This window comes from Canis lupus, chromosome 2 (assembly GCF_003254725.2).
Source record: "Canis lupus dingo isolate Sandy chromosome 2, ASM325472v2, whole genome shotgun sequence".
NCBI lineage: Eukaryota > Metazoa > Chordata > Mammalia > Carnivora > Canidae > Canis > Canis lupus.
In genome coordinates this window covers 1499302-1522168 of record NC_064244.1, presented here as the reverse complement: position 1 = coordinate 1522168, position 22867 = coordinate 1499302, and the positions used below count along the sequence as shown (strand labels likewise).

Genomic DNA, 22867 nt, shown 5'->3' with positions numbered 1-22867 from the left:
CACTTCACTAAGTCATCAGACACTGAGAGGACTCTGTCCTAATCTCATCCTGCTGTGAAAACGGGACAGGAGCGTGGAGGTGGCGGGGAAGGCAGGCCAGGATTTGAGCAAGAGGGAGTGGCTTTATTATTACTTTTTTATATATATAAATTTATTTTTTATTGGTGTTCAATTTGCCAGCATATAGAATAACACTCAGTGCTCATCCCGTCATGTGCCCACCTCAGTGCCCATCACCCAGTCACCCCCACCCCCTGCCCACCTCCCCTTCCACCACCCCTAGTTCATTTCCCAGAGTTAGGAGTCTTCATGTTCTGTCTCCCTTTCTGATATTTCCCACACATTTCTTCTCCATTCCCTTCTATTCCCTTTCACTATTATTTATATTCCCCAAATGAATGAGAACATATAATGTTTGTCCTTCTCCAGTTGACTTATTTCACTCAGCATAACACCCTCCAGTTCCATCCACGTCGAAGCAAATGGTGGGTATTTGTCATTTCTAATGGCTGAGGAATATTCCATTGTATACATAAACCACATCTTCTTTATCCATTCATCTTTCGTTGGACACCGAGGCTCCTTCCACAGTTTGGCTATTGTGGACATTGCTGCTAGAAACATCGGGGTGCAGGTGTCCCAGCGTTTCATTGCATCTGTATCTTTGGGGTAAATCCCCAGCAGTGCAATTGCTGGGTCGTAGGGCAGGTCTATTTTTAACTCTGAGGAACCTCCACACAGTTTTCCAGAGTGGCTGCACCAATTCACATTCCCACCAACAGTGCAGGAGGGTTCCCCTTTCTCCACATCCTCTCCAACATTTGGTGTTTCCTGCCTTGTTAATTTTCCCCATTCTCACTGGTGTGAGGTGGTATCTCATTGTGGATTTGATTTGTATGTCCCTGATGGCCAGTGATGCAGAGCATTTTCTCATGTGCGTGTTGGCCATGTCTATGTCTTCCTCTGTGTGATTTCTGTTCATGTCTTTTGCCCATTTCATGATTGGATTGTTTGTTTCTTTGGTGTTGAGTTTAATAAGTTCTTTATAGATCTGGAAACCAGCCCTTTATCTGATATGCCATTTGCAAATATCTTCTCCCATTCTGTAGGTTGTCTTTTAGTTTTGTTGACTGTATCCTTTGCTGTGCAAAAGCTTCTTATCTTGATGAAGTCACAATAGTTCATTTTTGCTTTTGTTTCTTTTGCCTTCGTGGATGTATCTTGCAAGAAGTTACTGTGGCCGAGTTCAAAAAGGGTGTTGCCTGTGTTCTCCTCTAGGATTTTGATGGAATCTTGCCTCACATTTAGATCTTTCATCCATTTTGAGTTTATCTTTGTGTATAGTGCAAGAGAGTGGTCTAGTTTCATTCTTCTGCATGTGGATGTCCAATTTTCCCAGCACCATTTACTGTCTTTTTTCCAGTGGATAGTCTTTCCTCCTTTGTCAAATATTAGTTGACCATAAAGTTCAGGGTCCACTTCTGGGTTCTCTATTCTGTTCCATTGATCTATGTGTCTGTTTTTGTGCCAGTACCACACTGTCTTGATGACCACAGCTTTGTAGTACAACCTGAAATCTGGCATTGTGATGCCCCCAGCTATGGATTTCTTTTTTAAAATTCCCCTGGCTATTTGGGGTCTTTTCTGATTCCACACAAATCTTAAAATAATTTGTTCGAACTCTTTGAAGGAAGTCCATGGTATTTTGATAGGGATTGCATTAAACGTGTAAATTGCCCTGGGTAACATTGAGGGGGTGGCTTTAGAAAGACAAAGTACTGAGCCATTGAGAGTTGCTATAAAAGATTTGTGGTCCTCAGATGGGAAGACTGAGAAGTCACATTCAGGTCTCCTCATCAGAGAAACAGCATAACTTGCTGTTTCCAAACAGTCTAGTGAAAGGAGATGAGCTCCAAATGTGCATATTGTGCTAAACGTTATTCTTAAAAAACTCTTAGATGACTTAAATTCTTAAAAGACTCTTAAAATGACTCTAAACTACTGACTTATTTGGGATAATTTTTACTGTAAATACTTTTATTTATGCCTCCTTTAAATGAGACTTAACAAGAGATCATCCTGTGAAATACTGGACTTCAGCTAAGATTTTATAAAACAAGAGTGTCAAAAATACTGTTAAGGCCTCAAGTGCCAAAACAAATGTGCTAGGAGTCCTCCCGGGGGCAGACTGCCTTCTGGTGGCCAGAGGTGCCACCACAGTCTTACTCTCCTAATGCTCAGAAAACCTTGCTGTTTTGATAGAGTGAGTCTGTTAATCCTGTCCCAAAGGGCATCTAGATACCTTTTGTTGAGGGTAAACACTCTGACTTAAGTCAAGAGGAATCTGTTTTTGAACAAGGTGGCATTTTCCCCAAAGTTCCTTGGAGAAAACAAACAGCCTTTCTTACCTTTTTTTTTTTTTTTTAAGCTCTGAGGAAAATACGGACTTCAGAGCTGATGTGCTCTCTAATTAAGGAAAGATTTAGCGAATAAAATAACTCCCAAAATCTGAGTTTCCAAACCACAGTAATACATCTTACGGGGACACGTGACAGCTTGGTGCATGATAAATTATAAGAAATACTAACAGTGATGCTTGATGGATTTACTGCCCTCAAGTGAATAATCATGAGAAAATTGTTCTGATTAAAGTTTTATAAGAAATAAACTCAGGTCAATAAATAAAACATATATTCAGAAATATGAATATTAGATCAAAATTGTAAAGAAACCCAACTAAATTAGCACAATTCAGCAACTTGTGAAGGGGCATCTAAAACGGAGTAAACATTTATCATCTATCTGCTTTTCTAGAAAAACTGGTTCACTTTAAGAACCAGCCACCGACAGTCCTACTTCTGGGTATACACGCAAAAGAAGGGAAAGCAGGGGCTCACGGAGACATCTGAACACCCATGCTCACAGCAGCATCATTCGCAACAGACAAGCAGCAGTAGTGCAAGTGTCCAAGTGTGTATCTATGGGTGGGTGGAGAAACAGAGTATGTACATGGACTGGAAGGACGGAAATTCTGCTATGTGCTACTACACAGATGAACTGAGGACACTATACTAAGTGCAATCAGTTACTCACAGAAAGACGAAAATTGTGTGATTCCACCTAGACGAGGCCTCCAGAGTAGTGAAATTCATAGCCACAAAGCAGAATGATGGCTGCCAGGGGCTGAGGGAGGACTTGGGGACTGATTATTTAATAGATGCACAGTTTCTGGTTGGTGATGGTGGCACAGCAATGGGCATGTACTTAATGCCACAGAACTGTACACTTAAAAGTGGTTAAAGTAGTAAATTTTCTGCCAGGCACCCTCTACCCATGGAGGGTCTGAGGTCTCTGCTGTGTCTCTATCTATTACGCAGCACTGAGACAAGTCTCTTGGCTTCTCCATATTTGAGATTTGTTTACATATAAAACAACTCTTAGAAGGTCATTGAAAAACAAAAACAAGCCAACTCCGAAGTGTAATTATTTTAACAGCATTTCTGCCTATCAAAGTTTATCATCCCCTTTCCCATCATTAGGCGACAGTGTGACCACTTCTGTTGGCAAGACAGAAAGTGACGAAGACTGGTCTATAGCCCTGTCCTGCCCACAGCGTCGGTCTGAATCTAAAATCTGACTGACGCTGGTGGCCATGAGTGCTCCATCCACAAGTTTCAGTGACACTTGTCTTAAAAGGTTCTTCAACCTACTTTCCCAGCCATTTGTCCACAGGGTCAGCCACCCTCCCAGAACCCCACTGTCTAAAGGTGGAAGGGACTCCAAGTCAGGTTCCTGACTGTTGGATGATTCTTTAGCTGGAGATGAACCTGGGCTCAGAAATGTCACGAAGGTCACACTGGGATGTTAGTACGTAGGCAAGGCCGAAGAGAAGGCTGCAGAGGGGGATGGAAGGACACCTGGAAACACCACAAAATAGGACATAAAGTTTTCCATCTGAAACTTGGGAATCCTCTTGCTGCTAAGGAGCTCCAAAGAGTGGTTCAGGTACAACCTGACACAGTCTGCCAGGAAAGGAACACTAGCTAAGGACAGGAGATTAGCACAGTGCTCAGTGCAGAGCTCTGAGCGTCCCGTGATACCCCACACTGCTCCTCCCTAGAGAGGGGAACCCAGGAGCCACTGTTTCCCCCAACCTTTTCCCAGGGTTTTATTGGAAAAGACTGAAATCAAGAACTCATTTTTTAAAAAATATTTTAAATTCAACTTGCCAACATATAGTATAATACACAGTGCTCATCCCATCAAGTGCCCTCCTCAGTACCCATCACCCAGTTACCCCATCCCCCACCCACCTCCCCTTCAGCAACCCTTTGTTTCTCAGAGTTAGGAGTATCTCATAGTTTGTCACCTTCTCTAATTTTTCCCAATCGGTTCCCCTTTTTTCCCTTATGGTCCCTTTCACTATTTCTTATTTTCCACATATGAGTGAGACCATATAATGTTTGTCCTTCTCCAATTGATTTACTTCACTCAGTACAATTCTCTCCAGTTCCATCCATGTTGAAGCAAATGGTGGGTATTCATCGTTTCTAATGGCTGAGTAATATTCCATTGTATATGCCACATCTTCTTTATCCATTCATCCTTTGATGAACACCAAGGATCCTTCCACAGTTTGGCTATTGTGGACATTGCTGCTAGAAACATCGGGGTGCAGGTGTTCCAGCATTTCACTGCATCTGTATCTTTGTGATAAATCCCCAGCAGTGCAATTGCTGGGTCGTAGGGCAGGTCTATTTTTAACTCTGAGGAACCTCCACACAGTTTTCCAGAGTGGCTGCACCAATTCACATTCCCACCAACAGTGTAAGAGGGTTCCCCTTTCTCCACATCCTCTCCAACATTTGGTGTTTCCTGCCTTGTTAATTTTCCCCATTCTCACTGGTGTGAGGTGGATTCTCATTGTGGTTTTGATTTGTATGTCCCTGATGGCAAGTGATGCGGAGTATTTTCTCATGTGCTCATTGGCCATGTCTATGTCTTCTTTGGTGAAATTTCTATTCACATCTTTTGCCCATTTCATGATTGGATTGATTCTTTGCTGTTGCGTTTAATAAGTTCTTTATAGATCTTGGATACTAGCTCTTTAGCTGCTATGTCATTTGCAAATATCTTCTCCCCGTTCTGTAGGTTGTCTTTTAGTTTTGTTGACTGTTTCTTTCGCTGTGCAGAAGCTTTTTATCTTGATGAAGTCCCAACAGTTTATTTTTAAATTTTCTTTCCCTTGCCTTCATGGATGTATCTTGGAAGAAGTTGCTGTGGCCAAGTTGAAAAGGGTGTTGCCTGTGTTCTCCTCTAGGATTTTGTTGGATTCCTGTCTCACATTTAGATCTTTCATCCATTTTGAGTTTATCTTTGTGTATAAGAGAATGGTCCAGTTTCATTTTTCAGCACGTGGCTGTCCAGTTTTGCCGCACCATTTATTGAAGAGACTGTCCTTTTTCCAGTGGATATCCTTCCCTGCTTTGCCGAATATTAGTTGACCATAGAGTTGAGGGCCCATTTCTGGGTTCTCTCTTCTATTCCACTGATCTATGTGTCTGTTTTTGTGCCAGTACCACACTGTCTTAATGACCACAGCTTTGTAGTATAACTTGAAATCCAGCATTGTGATGCCCCCAGCTTTGGTTTTCTTTTTCAATATTCCCCTGGCTATTTGGGGTCTTTTCTGATTCCACACAAATCTTAAGATTACTTGTTCCAATGCTGTGAAGAAAGTCCATGGTATTTCAATAGGGATTGCATTGAACATGTAAATTGCCTTGAGTAGCATTGACATTTTCACAATATTTATTCTTCCAGTCCATGAGCATGGAATGTTCTTCCATCTCTTTGTGTCTTCCTCAATTTCTTTCAGAAGTGTTCTGTAGTTTTTAGGGTATAGATCCTTTACCGCTTTGGTTAGGTTTATCCCTAGGTATCTTATGCTTTTGGGTGCAATTGTAAATGGGATTGACTCCTTAATTTTTCTTCAGTCTCATTGTTAGTGTACAGAAATGCCACTGACTTCTGGGCATTGATTTTGTATCCTGCCACGCTACCAAATTGCTGTATGAGTTCTAGCAATCTTGGGGTGGAGGCTTTTGGGTTTTCTATGTAGAGTATCATGTCATCTGTGAAGAGGGACTTCTTCTTTGCCAATTTGAATGCCTTTTATTTCTTTTTTTTTTTTTTTTTTTTAATTTATGATAGTCACACGCAGAGAGAGAGAGAGAGAGAGGCAGAGACATAGGCAGAGGGAGAAGCAGGCTCCATGCACCGGGACCCGACGTGTGATTCGATCCCGGGTCTCCAGGATTGCGCCCTGGGCCAAAGGCAGGTGCCAAACCGCTGCGCCACCCTGGGTTCCCCTTTTATTTCTCTTTGTTGCTTTATTGCTGAGGCTAGGATTTCTATTACTATGTTGAAGAGCAGTGGTGAGAGTGGACATCCCTGTCATGTTCCTGATCTTAGGGGAAAGGCTGTCAGTGCTTCCCCATTGAGAATGATATTTACTGTGGGCTTTTCGTAGATGACTTTTAAAATGCTGAGGAATGTTCCCTCTATCCTTACCCTCTGAAGTTTTGATCAGGAATGGATGTTGTATTTTGTCAAATGCTTTCTCTGCATCTATTGAGAGGATCATATGGTTCTTGTTTTTTCTCATATTGATATGATCTATCATGTTGATTGCTTTACAAGTGTTGAACCAGCCTTGCATCCCAGGGATAAATCCCACTTGGTCATGGTGAATAATAATCTTCTTCTTTTTTTTTTTTTTTGAATAATCTTCTTAAGGTACAGTTGGATCCTATTGGCTAGTATCTTGTTGAGAATTTTTGCATCTGTGTTCATCAGGGATATTGGATATTCTCCTATTTAGTGGGGTCTTTGTCTGGTTTTGGAATTAAGATGATGCTGGCCTCACAAAAGGAGTTTGGAAATATTCCATCCCTTTCTAACTTTCGGAACAGCTTTAGTAGAATAGGAATTGTTTCTTCTTCAAACGTTGATAGAATTCCCCTGGGAAGCCATCTGACCCTGGACTTTTGTGTCTTGGGAGGTTTTTGATGACTGCTTCAATTTCCTCCCTGGTTATTGGCCTGTTCAGGTTCTCTATTTCTTCCTGTTCCAGGTTTGGTAGTTTGTGGTTTTCCAGAAATGTGTCCATCTCTTCTAGATTGCCTAATTTGTTGGTGTATAGCTGCTCATAATATGTTTTTAAAATTGTATTTCCTTGGTATTGGTTGTGATCTCTCCTTTTTCATTCGTGATTTTATTAATTTGAGTCTTTTTTCTTTTTAATAAGGCTGGCTAATGGTTTGTCTATCTCATGAATGTTTTTAATTCTTCTCTAATTTCCTGGTTGACCCTTTCATCTTTTAGCAGTATACTCCTTAACCTCCACGTGTTTGAGTTTCTTCCAAATGTCTTCTTGTGATTGAGTTCAAGTTTCAAAGCATTATGGTCTGAAAATATGCAGGGGACAATCCCAAACTTTTGATATCATTTGAGGCCTGATTTGTGACCCAGTATGTGGTCTATTCTGGATAAAGTTCCATGTGCACTTGAGAAGAATGTGTATTCAGTTGCGTTTGGATGTAAAGTTCTGTAGATATCTGTGAAATCCATCTGGTCCAGTGTATCACTTAAAGCTCTTGTTTCTTTGGAGATGTTGTGCTTAGAACATCTGTCATTTGCAGAAAGTGCCATGTTGAAGTCTCCCAGTATTAGTGTATTATTTACAAGGATGTCTTTACTTTGGTTATTAATTGATATACTCGGCAGCTCCCACATTAGGGGCATAAATATTCATGATTGTTAAGTCCTCTTGTTGGATAGATCCTTTAAGTATGATACAGTGTCCCTCTTCATCTCTTACTACAGTCTTTGGGATAAACTTTAATGTATCTGATATGAGGGTGGCTACCCCTGCTTTCTTTTGAGGACCATTTGAATGATAAATGGTTCTCAGACCTTTCATTTTCAGGCTGTAGGTGTCCTTAGGTCTCAAATGAGTCTCTTGTAGACAGCAAATAGATGGGTCCTGCTTTTTTATCCAGTCTGAAACCCTGCACCTTTTGATGGGGTCATTTAGCCCATTCACATTCAGTGTTACTATGGAAAGATAAATTTAGTGTCATCATGATACCTATTCAGTCCCTGTTTTTGTGGATTATTTCCTTGGACTTCCTCTTTCTTTTACAGAGTCCCCCTTAATATTTCTTGCAGAGCTGGTTTGGTGGTCACATATTCTTTCAGTTACTGCCTATCTTGGAAGCTCTTTATCTCTCCTTCGATTCTGAATGAGAGCCTTGTTGGATAAAGTATTCTTGGCTGCATGTTCTTCTCATTGAGGACCCTGACTATATCCTGCCAGCCCTTTCTGACCTGCCAGGTCTCTGTGGAGAGGTCTGCTGTTAATCTAATACTTTTCCCCATATAAGTTAGGGATCTCTTGTCTCTTGCTGCTTTAAGGATTTTCTCTTTATCTTTGCAATTTGCAAGTTTCACTATTAAATGTCGGGTGTTGAATGGTTTTTACTGACTTAGTGGGGGATCTCTCTATCTCCTGGATCAGAATGACTATTTCCCTACCCAAAAAAGTTCTCAGCTATGATTTGTTCAAATATGCTTTCTGGCCCTCTGTCCCTCTTGGCGCCCTCTGGAATCCCAATTAAACGTAGATTTTTCCTTCTGAGGCTATCATTTATTTCCCTTAACCTTTCCTCATGGTCTTTTAAATGTTTTTCTCTTTTTTCCTCAGCTTCCTTCTTTACCATCAACTTGTCTTCTATGTCACTCACTCGTTCTTCTACCTCATTAACCCTCATCGTTAGGACCTCCAGTTTGGATTGCATGTCATTTAATTGATTTTTAATTTCGGCCTGATTAGATCTAAATTCTGCAGTCATGGAGTCTCTTGAATCCTTTATGCTTTTTTTCCAGAGCCACCAGTAGCTTCATAATTGTACTTCTGAATTGGCTTTCTGACATTGAATTGTAATCCAGATTCTGTAACTCTGTGCCAGAGAGTGCTGGTTCTGATTGTTTCTTTCGTGGTGAGTTCTTTCTAGTCAATTTGCTCAGTGCGGAGTGACTAAAAACGAGTTATACTGGAAAAAGGAAGAAAAAGAAGAAAAAGAAAAGAAAACAAAGGAGGGGTATAGTCTGGTTCGATATACTGTAGATCCCTCGACTTCCCCTGGAGCTTTCCAGCGCTGCTCGGTCAGGAACTCGCTCTTCCCTGTCCTTCCAGCTGGTCTCCTGGGGGAGGGGCCTGCTGTGCGGATTCTCAGGTGTGTGCACCTGGAGGGGCTGCCCCGCCCCCTGCCAGGTGCACGGCTCAGTGTGAGCTGTTTATCCTGTGAGGCCCCTGCTCCCTGTGGCCCCACTTCATCCCAGGCACAAGGTGGCACAGGAGGAACAAGCCTGGCGGCGGCCAGCTCTCCAGCCCTGGAGTCAGCTTCCCGCAGTGGCTCCCGCGGCTCCCGGTCCCCCCTGGCCTAGACGCTCCTGGAGGGCGGTGGGTGGAGGCGCCAATCTGCACAGCTTGGGGGCGCCGGGCAGCAGGAGCGTCCCGGTCCTCGCTGTCCCGTGCCCTCCCCACCTCCTCCCGTTCCAGGGGGCGCGCAGGATCGCTGGCTCTGTCCCCCAGCGCCCCGGGCCCCGGGGCCCGCGCCGCGGGAATCGCTCCCCGGGCCGCGGCGCCCGAAGGCACAGGGCGCAGCCCCCTGGGTCCGGAGCCGCCGCCCGAGCCGAGCTGCTCCCCGGGCCCCGCCAGGCGCGCCCCCGCCCTTCCCCGAGACCGGCCCGCGGCGCGTGGTGCTCTCGCCGGGCTGGAGGCTCCGCGGCTGCCCCTCCCGGGACCCTGCCCGGGACCCTGCCGAGCGGGTGCGTGAAGTTCCCGCTTCTCCGGGCCTGGGCTGCCCTGTCCCGAGGCTTTCGCCCCCCCCATGCACCCCCCCTTCCTACCTTGCTAGAAGCGAGAACCCTTCTCTCTGTAGCATTCTGGCTGTTCTCCCTTTAAATCTCAGGTCGAATTAGTAAGTGTTCCAGATGATTTGAAAATTACCTAGGTAGGTCGGTGGGGCCGCATGAGTTGAGGACCCTACTCCTCCGCCATCTTCGAAAATCCACCTGCTGTCCTTCTTCAGAGTTGGTAGGTTCCCTTTTTTGTGAGTCCAGGGCTGCGATTCGTTCTCTCCGTCCTGCTTTGCCTAAGGAAGGCCCTACAGCAGTTCCTCTGCTCTTCTTCCAGGAGGTAGCAAAGGGCTCTTGAGGAAAAGACAGGCCTCTACGTCTAACAGAGGCTTTTCCCCTGGGTTCCTATGTGGACTTCTCACCAGACTCCACTTGACAGTTGTTGACTGCTTCATCTGTCTCACGTCTGATGGTTCATGCTGAGCTTTGTAGCCAGAGCCTGCTGTGTGTGTTGGGTCTCACCCCGAAGCACTGCCAGGTGATCATCCCAATTAATCAGGCTTCATCCTTCTGGGCACTTGATCATTCAGCTTTTAACACCAATTTGGTGGTTAAACTGCAACTCTGGGGTCCAATCAGGCAATTAATTAGATAGCTTTCCTCCCTGGAGGTTGCAATTTTCTGGAGTCTGGTCTCTAGCAGCTTGCCTTAGCAGGGCACGGAGCCTGATACCGCAGCTAAACATGTGCTATTTTTGTCTTTGCAGGAATGAACTAGAGCGGCAGTTTCTGGAACTGCTCCAGTTCAACATCAATGTTCCTTCCAGTGTTTATGCCAAGTATTATTTTGATCTTCGTTCTCTGGCAGAAGCAAACAACCTGAGCTTTCCCTTGGAGCCCCTGAGCAGGGAGAGGGCTCACAAGCTTGAGGTAAGATGCTTTAACATCCCAGTTTGTGATGTGCTATTGCAGGAGCGTCATGTAGCGTGTCCTGGAGGTGTGAGGTCACAATGCCAATTCCTCCCACTGCATGTTGTTGTAAAATAAGACAGGCTGCCTTGGATTTAGAGTTAGTCGATTCATTTAGTGGATTTATAATTCATACAATCATATTTTAATAACCTTCTTAATATGTTTTTATTTAGTGTGCATCGATTCTATTAAAATCTTAAAAAAAGAGACCTGTTTTTTAAAAAATAAGCTTATACAAAATAGTATTTCTCAACATGCACTTTTATAAGGAAAAAAGATACCAGATGAGCCTAATGACTGGAAATCCCAAAGGGTTATATTCTGCTTTTTATTTTTTTATGTTTTTCAAAATCTTTTCTCCACAGTCCAGTTAGAGCTGGGGCCAGCCCCATTGGTTTTGGTCTGGATTTAGGGCCTTCACTGTTAAGGTGTGTAACTTTCGTGTTCATGACTTGCATATATATAGCTCAGTGTCATATCTGCACCTAGCTCTTCCTGTTTGACTGTTGTTGACTGGATAAAAAGTAGTGGGGTGACAAGGAGGATCACTCCTGAAACCCCTTCCTCCAGAGCAGGAGTGCTAAGGCCCTTTGTACCTCTACCGTTACCACGGTTGTGGTCTCATCCCATAGACCCTTTGATCAAAGCAGTAGATGGTACAGTCATGTCCTGAGCTTGGTGCGACCCAAGAGGTCTGTGCTGTCTTATTGTCCAATCTGAGTGACATGGTATCCCCTTATTCAGTACAGGGTCAAGATGGCTAGAGTGGTGGTCTGATAGGGTTAGTAGCTATGAATCAAACAACGTCTAGAGGTAGAGGGAAAGAGATTATTATGGATTGCAAGCTTAAGAAAGCCAAAATTTTAAATAAAATTGTAAAAAATAAGTAACATGCTAATCCCAAGAAGAAATTTAGTAAAACTGTGGAATAGACTGGATTATTGAGCCCTGTTTAAAATAACCCCGTGAGGTTTTCAGAACTCAGCCGCTCTGCTGTAATTGTGTGCTGGCCATTAGGAAGCAGCTGCTCATTTAAGTCTCCCAGTTCTCTTGAGCAAGAAGTGGAAAACCCTTCCACTGAAGGATGTGCTCCTAGGCGGGTGTTGTCAGACTTTCTTGAGCACACACATGAAATTTGACTGTGTGTTCGATTTCTCCGTGGCTGGGCCCCCTGTTTCAGCCTGAGCAGCAGGCTCTGGTAGCCCTGGTGCCCAGTGGTTCCTCTGGTGCCAAGCTGAGGAGCGCGCAGCTCCTGGCAGCATCTGCAGACCTGCAAGGAGGCAGGTCTATGGTTCTCTGAGGAAGGGTGTCTAGGGGTACAGCTCAGCCGAGTTGTGGGCACACAGGCTGGCTGAGCTGGGGATCATTGGTGTTTGCTGTCAGCTCCGGCAGGTTACCCGAGTGGGACCAGGGAGTGCTTGTTGGCTCCACAGGCTCGCTGGGTAGAGGAAGACCGTAGTCCTGACATAACCATTCTCTCTTCCCCTGAGAGTCGGAGCTTTCTGAGATGCAGACCCTTCTTCTGTAGGGCCAGACAGAAGCACTGTCTGCAAGAGCAGCTCGCACTTCTCTGAAGTAATTTCTAAGAAATGGGATTTCCTTATTTTCCAGACCCCAGCGTCTCCATTAGTCTATTTGGTTAGCAAGTTTGAACCCCATCATGGAGGCAAGGAGGGTGAGACACATTAGAAGTGGCTATTACCTGAAGTTCTGTATGTTCCCAGATATGCCACCAGATGGCCAAGTAGGTGTGTGTGGGTCACAGGGTAGAGTATGGAGCCAGGCAGGTGCACGGTATCTTTTCATTAGCCTGGTTATTTCTCCTTGAAATCAAGTCACATCTCTGTATGCATGCCGAAGGTGGGATTAAAGCTAAGAGTTTGCATAATCCCTACTAAGGTAGTGCATTACTAACTCAATGTAATATTACACTCAGACCGTGTACTGTTTATAAGCTGAGAAACGACAGTTATCTCAACAAGTTTAAGTAAATGAAAATAACTTACTTTAAAAAGTCATTGCTCTAATGTCTGTAAAGAATGTGATTTTTCTCTTAAAGTATGTCACCTGGATCATGTGTATGAAACGTATTTCACACAAGGGATGCCCAGTGCTGTAGCCTGTCTCCTGCCCTCATTCACCTGTCCTTTGGAGCTCCTATCTCTCCTCTAGTGCCCCTTCCCTGCTGCCCCTGGAGTTGTTGTGTAAAGTGCAGTTGTAGGTTTTGGAAAATGAATGCGAACCGGTACCAGTGCCCTATTTTTCCAGTACTTTGGCCTTGCCCTGATATGTGCGTGCCTCTGTTATGTGCAATCTTAATTGGTACTTACACATCCATTCGACACATACTTACACATATTTGCTCCGTGTCCTCTGATACCAGGCCCTGGTTACCAGGCGCTATCATGAACAAAATTGATAGACTTTGCCCTTCTGGAGTAAACATGGTACATAAACTGGCTCATATGTTAGAAGGTGAGTAAAAAAGAAGCAATAGGGTAGGGGTTGCTGTCATCAGGAGCCTCACTGAGTAGGCTTTGGTGGCATGAGGACTCTTGCAGAAACTTCCGGCTGAGGGAAGGAGCTGCTTCAGAACCCACAGTGGGAGCCAGCTCAGGTGATAGGGGCCAGAGGAGGGGAGGCCCAGAGCAGAGTGGGTGAGGGGAGAGGAAAGTATGGGGAAAGAGATCACAGAGTGAGCTCAAGGTGAAGCAGAGAGAGCAGCTGGAAGGATGACTGTCATCATCCCCATGAGAGCCATGGTGATGTCATCAGGTCCGCCACTTTTGTATCTTTGTCCCTGATGGTGACTTCATGGCAGGTGGGTACCGTATCTGTTTCCCTAGCCCCTGCCTCACCCCTGGCCTATTGCTTGAATTGTGTACAAGTTAGAAGACTTCCTTTTTGTATCATCATGAGTAAAGTCAGCCACACCCCTGGGTCATTTTGACAGAAGGCTAGGGCATTTGGAGTGAGTGAGCTGGCTCAGCATCTGTCATCACGTGCTCCCAACCTGCACCCAGCAGCAGCCCCGAAAGAGCCATGGCTGGGCTCTGAGCCCCGAGGAAGGCCGAGCCTTGCTCCTGGCTGAGGCCCTCCCACCAGAGTCTCTCTGTCTTTAGTCGAGACTGTGAGGACATGTGGATGGTCCCCATGTTCCCTCTGCTACATTTCCTGCCCAGTTTCGTTCTTCACTAGACTTCTACCTGCTGTGACTTGGTCTCACATAATTGCTGCCAAGTGATGTTCTGAGCACTCTCTATAGCACAGAGCCCTGGGGCATGACGATAGCCATGCCGGGTGGGTGCTGTTCACCCCGTGTGCAGACAAGGGTGCGGGACTCGATGGAGACATAGGCCCGGCTTGTGGCCCTGAGCGGCTCACCAGCCTTGAACCTGGGTCTGGCTGAGCCCAGGCAACACTCTATAGTCGTCTCCCATTTTGAGGTGATTTTCTCAGTCAGCACAGGGAGATGGGGCCTGTGTCTGTAAGCCCCCCTGTGAGGGCACAGGACTGGGCCGCATGTGAACTCCGAGCAGTGCTGTCCGTGGGGTCCCCAGCAGTGAGGGAGGGAGGGTGCCTGCAGGATGGTCCTGACCTGAACTGTCTCTCTTCTGCCCCTTAGGCCATCTCTCGCCTCTGCGAGGACAAGTACAAGGACCTGCGTAGACCCATGAGGAAGCGGTCAGCGAGTGCTGACAATCTGACTCTGCCGAGGTGGTCCCCGGCCATCATCTCCTAACCATGGGGAGGGGGGGCCTGCTGGAGGCCACACCATCCCTCAGTTTCTCCTCTAGTGTGAGAAGACAGACTTGGGGTGGTTTTGGTTTTGTTTTCCTTTCCTTTTCTTTTTAAATTGAAATTGATAGCTTTGTCAGGCTACCTTGATGACCGTCTCCACGCTGTGTGGCCCTCACACAACTAGGCCTCGAGGGAAGCAACATCAGTGTTCCGGAGACCCCGTTCCATGCCTTTCCCCATCATCATTAACAGCACTCCCTCGTGGAGGAAAGACTCTCATCCTGGAGAAGGAAACAAAGGGAAAGGGAAGTCGTGTAGAGGCAGGGAAAAGGTGAAATGGCTTGGCCATTTCTTATGTCCCCATCTGGTCGATAGATGAGTATGATGGAGAGACACAACCATAGGTAACAAAGTCGGATGTGCATTAAAGACAAGAGTCCTGCGTTTATCCACCTCCGTTTGGATCAGTATGTTCTGTAAGACTTCTTGCATTCCTTCTAGCTGCTTTTTTGGGATTTGGGGGATTTTGTTTGTTTTTATTGTTTTGGTTTTGGTCCCACAGAGCAGAGAATATAGTTTGTACCCACCATGGCACAGACATCCAAATAAATAGTACTGGTCATTTCTCTGTGCACTATTCCTGCGAGCTGTCTTCTGAGCTTTCTTCCTTACAAGTGGGATGCGCTTGTTATATTTCTGTACACCTTGATTTTATATAGTTTTTCTTCAACGGTGGCAAAATTAACTTGACTGTAGTACTGAACCAAAAGTATCCCTTTCTGTCCTTATTTCTCACCCCAAGAAAATTCTAGATCATATGGGTGCTTGTGTCTTCCAATTTTCTCGCAGTTGGTTTTTTTTTTTTTTTTTTCCTCTGACCTGAAATTGTAGTTCTAAATCAATCAGATTCTATGGGCTGAAGGAACAGTATGCCACGGAGCGTGTCCTCTGGTAGAAGTTTTCCTCCAGTGCTAGGTGTTTGCCTTTGGTTACTGAGCAGGAGCCGCCTCTCTCTGTATCCCCAGCCCAGTTCACTCCTCTATGTCCGTGTCCATTGTTGCAAGCAATATTCTTCTCAACTTTTATATGTTTACTTTAAATCAAAGTTAGTCTATTTGTATAAAAATTTTTAAAAATCTAAAATTAAAAAAAAAAAAAAACCAAGGGGGGTGGGTTATTCCAGTGGAAAATCATTGAAGGACAAAATGTTACTATTGACTGAGGTATTTTTCACAGGATGATTGAATAAAAAACTCAACTTGCGTTTTCATTGTGGGTGTTTAGAGAAATTACACAAAATTCAAACTGTGAAGGTTTATGCCTCATTAATTAGAACTGTACTTCTTCATTTTCTGACTCTCCTAATTTCCTGATGGGCTAGATGAGAATCTTCTATATCAAGTAAAATAAAAGGGTTAATGATAGAATATCAGAGTAAATTTGGTATCAAGTCTAAGAATCTGAATCAGTGAAGCATAGAGTGCTCTGGGTTTTTGCATATTTTCTTGGGTCACAATGACAGGCTTCTAAGTTTTTTCCCTTTTCAAGCCTCTGCAAGGGAAATGGCAGCAGATACTCTGTGTTTCATCTTCCTGCTATGTGAATGTGGAAAACTTTGAAATCTTATTAGTCTTGGGTCCCCTAAAGTCATACGCCTCAAACATGCCTGCTTCTGATGAAACGTACTTCGGAGATAGAAGGGGCTCAAAAAGTTTAAATCCCAAGATCCCTGGGCCAGAAGTGCAATGCTAGTTAGATTTCAATGAAATTTGTATCGTGTAAACAATTGTTTGGACCAGAAATATCATCAGGTTCTTTCTGGCCTAAACTTTCAAAAGCAAACACGCAGAATCTGAAAAGTTAATTATCTTTCCATTATAATGGTGTGATATACTCTGTATGGGTACCAAAATGAGCTTCTCTCTTCAAGTAAGAGTTGGATTTAGAACTTTAAATAGAGATCTAAAAATGTAGAAAATATTTTATATTCCCTAATCTATATAGCTTAAAAAGGGACATATTTTCTTAGCTGAATATGAATACCTCTCAAGCATAAATTAGTTCCTCTCATGTAAAGTATCTTATTTTACCAATCCATTTCAGGAAAGAGGTTCTGCTGCCTTTAAAGCAGAAAGCTTATTTTTATCCCTTTTATTTGAATGAGAGAGATTTGAAAATTGAATTATGTAAATACTTCAATGCATCTGCTATTATTTTGTGGAGTTTATTAAACTACTTTAAAAAATTGTATAGTCTATTTATTGTATGTATGTACATACAGTCTGATAACTTAAAACTTAACGTGGATTCTGTAAAACCTTGACTCAGTCTTGTTTAGACTATTGAATATTGTTTTAACCTTGTGCACTGGACTCTACCTCTGTATAGGAAGATTTTCCATACTCATTAATAAGTATTGATCTGTATTAATTGGTTATGTTTCTTGCACTAAGGATTTTTAAAATTTTGCTGTAAGTGTAGATTTTAGTTTTACTTTTGCAGTATGAATCACTTGACACATAGGTATATACTTTAGGTTTACTTTATTTTTCTACATGATGATGAAGACTTAAATTTTGTTCTCTGGTTTGTTCTAAGTTTGCCAAAAAGAAACCCCAACAATACCCAGTACAGTACCTATTGGTTAATCACAGTGACTGTAATTTGTTTCAAGGTGATTCAATGCCCTACAGTTAAAGCCGGATTGCTATTTAGGATGACATTGTCTTAGTGTAGTTTTTGAAAGGACGGTTCTCATCATTAATGGAGGATGAAGAAAACCACACATTTTGTTGACTTTAATTTTAGATTTGACTTAAACAACAATTAAATCATTGGGAGAATAAGTATATATCCCAATAATTTTTTTTTATTTGTTTTACCTTTTTTTTTTTTAAACTGGGAAAAGGGAAAGAAGTCAGGGATTTAAAACCAAATTAGAGGGCAAGGTGGGAGATCCTACCAAGATCCGAGATGTGCGCCTATGCCTTAATGCACTAGGTGAGGCTGGTGTCAGAGCCTCCTACCCATCATCTGGCTCCTCTCCTGGGCTGGCTCTCCCGAGCTCCTTCTCGGTCTTTGGCGGGGGCATCTCCATCTTGAGGTTGATCCTTAGCCAAGCTGCAAAGCAGAATTTTGGGAGTGAGTGATTTTGATCCTTTCCGGCTGCTTTTGGTAACCTCTCACCTGGGGCCATATTTTACAGCTTTGAATTTTTTAAACAATAAAATATAATTCCTGGTTCATTGTAGGTACTTAATAAGTGTTAAATAAATAAATAAATACATAGAACAAATAGTGCCTTCCTGCTGCATTTTTTTGAATATTATATTGAGATAAAATTCAACAGGTTTTATGGATGTTGTGTGTGAACGTATTATTATTCTTGGGAGTCTTGAGCAGTTCAAAAAAGCATTGAACACTTCTTAGAAACCTCTTATTGAGATGTTACAAGACAGAAACCTATCAGAGCTTGTCATCTTTATATTGATGCCCTATATTATTTTAATGACTTTATCCCCTTTGGCTTCATTGGAGTCAACATCTCAAGACTGTGTTGGGTGGATCTTAGAAACATGGACCATCTTTGGAAAGGCCAACCAGAGAAAGCCCATATCCTTGTTGAAAAAGATGAGAAATAGGAGACATGCCCTCAGGCTGAAACTGGAAAAGGATATTTGAGATTTATTTTTTAAACTATATAGATTGTGAGGAAAATGCTATATAGAACTTCATTAAGATCATGATTTGCTGTTACTGAATGCAGAGTCTTTATCTAAAAACAAATTACTCCCCCACCCCACCCCCAGCCTCAGGACAGTGAGGGAATTGTAGAAGTGTGCTTTGTAGTCACAAAACGGGTGATGGATTGTGGACCTGACCAGTTCAGCTGACTTCCTTTCCAGTTTTCCTGTTTGATTTTCTTACGTTTGTATGTGTGAAGCTGCTAAAGGAATACTGAGCCACTTTCCGTTAGAAGCTTCAAGAGTTCAGTGGTCAGCATTGACATGGTCTGCTTTTATTCATCTCTCAATTGAACATGTTTAGAGGGTGCTGTGTGTCTACGTTGCCACACGCACTCAGGTGAAGATTTATTCTGGCTCCTGTGCTGTCTGTTGTAATCGTAGAAGGCCTTCTGGAAGAACCTGTGACCATAAGAAATTAGTTCAGAAGTATCTGAATGGTGTTTAGATTTTACAGATCTCTATAAGCTTTCCTGTGTCTTTTAGTGGATGATTTAGGTTGAGGTCTTTAAGAACTTTGCTTATATAAATAAATTACTTCAAATGCAGGGTTAAAGAGTGGCATTCAAGACTAATCCTGTGCCCTTCATTGATTAGACCTGGAAAAAAAAACAAGTAGCACATTCGTGAGATAGGGTTCTCAGTATACGATGACTAGGACGAATCATCCCTTCCTGGGTCAGTCATTTTGACTGCAGACGATCTGCTCAGAAGTTGAGTCAGAAGTACCAAGCACCTGTCTACAGGTATTGTACACGGTGGGAATCCACCAGGATGACAGAAACAGGTCCCTGCCCACATGAAGCTGAATTGATTTGGTCTGGATCAAATGATATGACAATAAAATAGACACACATTCATCCTGTTATGAGCATGAAGCAGAATATCTAAACCGGTCTCCGGTAACAGACGTGCTTTCTGGAATGTCATTTCTTCCTGCAGACATTCATGGAGTTCCACAATCATTTAATGTCACATGTTAATGTTTTTTGAGGACCTTAAAGCTAGTGTGATGGCTACCAAGAAAATGGAGAGAAACCACTGGAAAACAATGAGAATTTAGTAGGATGGTGGTTAGAAGATCAGAAGCTTAAGAAGGTGGTTAGAAGGTCCAAAAGGTATGTGATAGTTTACCAAATCACCGGCAGTAACCAGTTAGAGAATATGGTGGAAAAGAGGTGCCCCTCCAAAACTATCAAATTACAACCTATCCAAGAACAAAAATAGGATGCCCAGTAGCTTCAGCATCTAGCATAGTTTAATTCATCAAATCCTCATCACAGTTTCAGGGCAACTGCTGTTGTTCCCAGATGCAGATGCTTAGGCTTACAGAAGAGGAAACCTTGCTCTGGGCACACGGTCAGACTTGTAGAGCCAGAAAGCCTGACTCCAGAGCTCATTTTTAACTAGCCTGTTATATGGCTTTTCACTGTCCTCATTAGGGAAGAAAACCTGTCAAGAAACATGCTATGGTTACCTCCCCCAGATTCATGCCAGTCCAAAACCTGCAAATGTGACCTTATTGGGAAATGGGGTCATTGCAGATGTAATCAATTAAGATGAAGTCATGCTGGATTAGGATGGGTCATCAATCCAATGACTGGTGACCTTCTAAAGAGGGAGATTTGGAGAACGACCTAGGGAGACGCAGGAACAATATCCTGTGATCACGGAGGCAGAGGACGGAGCAAACAGCTGTAAGCAAGGAATGACCGGGTTTGCCAGCAGGCTGGAAGGGGCGGGGAAGGGGTCGGCAGAGAGAACACGGCCCTGCTGCCTCCCTGAGACTCCTGCCCTCCGGAACTGAGGGGACCAAGCTGTTGGTGCTGCGGTCCAGCCAGCAGGTGGCAATGTGGCGGCCTCTCTAGGAGCCGAGCGCGTGTGCGGTTCCCAAACAGAGCACTGGGGGCGCCCGGGCGGCTCGGTCCCTGGGTGTTGGCCGTGGGCGGGGGCCATGACCCCGGGGTCTTGGGATGGGCCCCGCTCGGGCTCCCTGCTCAGGGCGGCCTGCCTCTCCCTCTCCTCCGCTCCGCCCCTGCGTGTGCTCCCCGGTGTGCTCTTTCTCTGTAAAATGACTACATGAACATCTTCTTTAAAAAGAAAACGCCGAACTTCACAGGCAGGCGTCAAAAAGGCCGTGCAGCCTCGGTGTCGTCGCACGCGCAGGCCGGTTCCAGACCAGGTCTCGTCTCCCCTGTGGTTGCCTCCTGCCGCCCCCTTGGGCGGGTGCGCTGGGCACACGGGGCTGACTCGGACCCCCTTCCCCATGTGCCCCAGGAACTGGCGCCGCTCGCTGAGGACCCGTGCCCAAGGCCACCTGCCAAGAGGCCTGCCGTGACCCCGCCACTGCCCCGCGCTCCTCTCCGTCGGCTTCTCTGCGGGGCTCCGGGGGCCTGTGGGTGCCCGCGCTGGCCCGGGCCTCGCCCCTGGAGGAGGCAGGAGGGCGGCGGAGCCGAGCTCGCGTGCGGGGCGGCTCGGGAGCGCGTGCTCACTGCCCCCCCAGCCCCGTGTCCCTCGGTGGGAGCGGGGCGGGCCCCCTGGGAGGCCCCGTGGGCGCCGGGGGCCTCGGGTCCCTCGGGTCCCGGGCCGCTCCGCCGCAGCCGCCTCGGGGCCGCCGGGGCCAGCGCAGGGGGTGCGGCCCGCCGGCCCGACCCCGCCGCGAAGCGCCGGCGCGAAGGGCTCTCAGCCCCAGGGCAGTGGCCGCGCGACCGGCGGCGCTTCCCGGGGGCGCGGGCGGGGGCCACGGTGCCGCCTTGCCGGGGTGTGCCGGGCGGCCCGGGAGGCCCGCGGGGGCGGGGAGCGCCTGCCCACACGCCGGTGCCCCGCGGCCGCAGCTACCCCGGCGGCGGGACCCGGACCCTGGGCGCCAGCGCGCGGCCGCCGTCCGCAGAGACGAGGACCAGAGCGCTTCTCCCGGCCTTGCGGAAGGCCTCGCTTCCAGCCCCAAGGGCCCTGGCGTCCAGCGGCCGCGGGCGCACACGGAGCCATTGGGAAAGGACGGGACTCGGACGGCGCGGCCAAGCAGGGCCCCGCGGTCCGCCCCTGACCCGCCTGGTCCGGCTGCTCCGTGGGTCTCCCCGGGACTCGGCCAACACCCGGCCCGGACGCCCTGCGGCGCGGCTCTCCGCGGCCCCCGGGGCGGTGTGTGCCCACGCGTGCCCTTCGGGGCCCGGGCCGCGCTCACAGCCTCGGTGCCCACCTCCCACCTCCCACCTCCCACCTCCCGCCTCCCACCTCGCCGGACCCAGCGGGGGAGGGAAGGTCAGTGCGCGGAGTCTGATCTGGACGACCGGGGCTGCCGGGGGCGCGGGGACCCCTGGCCGGGGCGGCCCTACTCGAGCTGCGGCCATCCCGAGCCACGGCACCTGCCAGCGTCACCCACGCCGCGCACCCGCCTTGAAAGAGCCACCGGCTCCGCCGCGGCTCCTCCGGTCTTTCCGGCAAAGGTGTCCCCGCCCCGCGGCGGGGAGGCGCGCACCGGCCACTCCAGGGCACAGGGGCTGCGGCACCGGCCGAGGGCGAGACCGGCTTCCCTCACAGGCCGCTGTCCCCGGAAGTCACCTGCGCCCACCTCCTCACCGACGGGCCTCTGCACCGTGGCCCGAGGCCCTGCGGAAGAACGCGGGAGCCGGGAAGGTTCCCGACGCTGCTTTGGCCCCGCGCAACGCCCCCCCCGCCCCCCCCCGGCACCATCTTCACTGCGCACACTTGGCCGAGAGGAGGATGAGGGGCACCAGCACCGCGCACGTCCGGATGCCAGAGCTGCCCTCTCACGGGGAGCCCCCGGCCGCCCGCAAGGCCAGCCCCGCCCGGGAACCCGGGGGCATGAGGCCGCAGGGCCCCGGACCTGCTCAAGCGGGAGAAATCACGCAGGCCCGCCCTTCCCCCTCTTAGCAATTCCTGCAACACCACGAGGGAAACCCAAGGGTCTGAGAAACAAGGGTAAGAATCACTTTTCACATTGGTTTGTGAATTCCCTGATTACCCTATGAAGTGGTATCATTCCCCCGACTTTCCAGCTGAGAAAGTTTAAGTGAAGACAATTAACTTGAGGATGGCTGAGCAAGGATTTGAACTCTCGCCAACCTGACTCTTCACCAGTCCATTGTTAAAAAGTTAGCCAGGAAGAAGAACAAGCTTCATGTGATTTCTTGGACTTTCAGATTCTGTTCATTTTGCTTCCCTAGAAATCCTGGTGACATTAACAACAGAGATGCATCAAGGAAATAGAGCTTTGAAAAGTCTCGTAAGAAGAAATCCACTGCTTGAAAAGAATCGAGCAAATAGAAAAGAGTTCTCCCAGTAGTAAATGGTCTATTTGTTAAAGAGCCTCCTACTGAATACCAATGAAAACACCCTCCCACCCGTCACCCCCTTAGGTGTTCAGCTTATTAATCCACAGCGTGGCCTTCCCTCACTACCTTCATGCTCTAACAAATGGGGCTTTGAAAAGCCCACTGGTAGTACTAGACCCAGAATTTTGTTGTT

At 46.5% G+C, this 22867-nt stretch overlaps 1 protein-coding gene across 11 annotated transcripts in view; it reads left to right on the top strand.

The window, feature by feature from the left end:
* CCNY (cyclin Y) overlaps window positions 1–17931 on the top strand; it is a 335524-nt gene extending 317593 nt beyond the window's left edge. For all 11 annotated transcript variants that reach the window (XM_049099405.1, XM_025478431.3, XM_049099407.1 and 8 more), the window contains 2 exons: window positions 10691–10853; window positions 14521–17931. In XM_049099405.1, coding sequence (XP_048955362.1) covers window positions 10691–10853; window positions 14521–14637 — 280 coding nt within the window. In that variant the 3' untranslated portion in view covers window positions 14638–17931. The remainder of the gene's footprint in view (window positions 1–10690; window positions 10854–14520) is intronic.
* Window positions 17932–22867: the final 4936 nt, after the last annotated feature.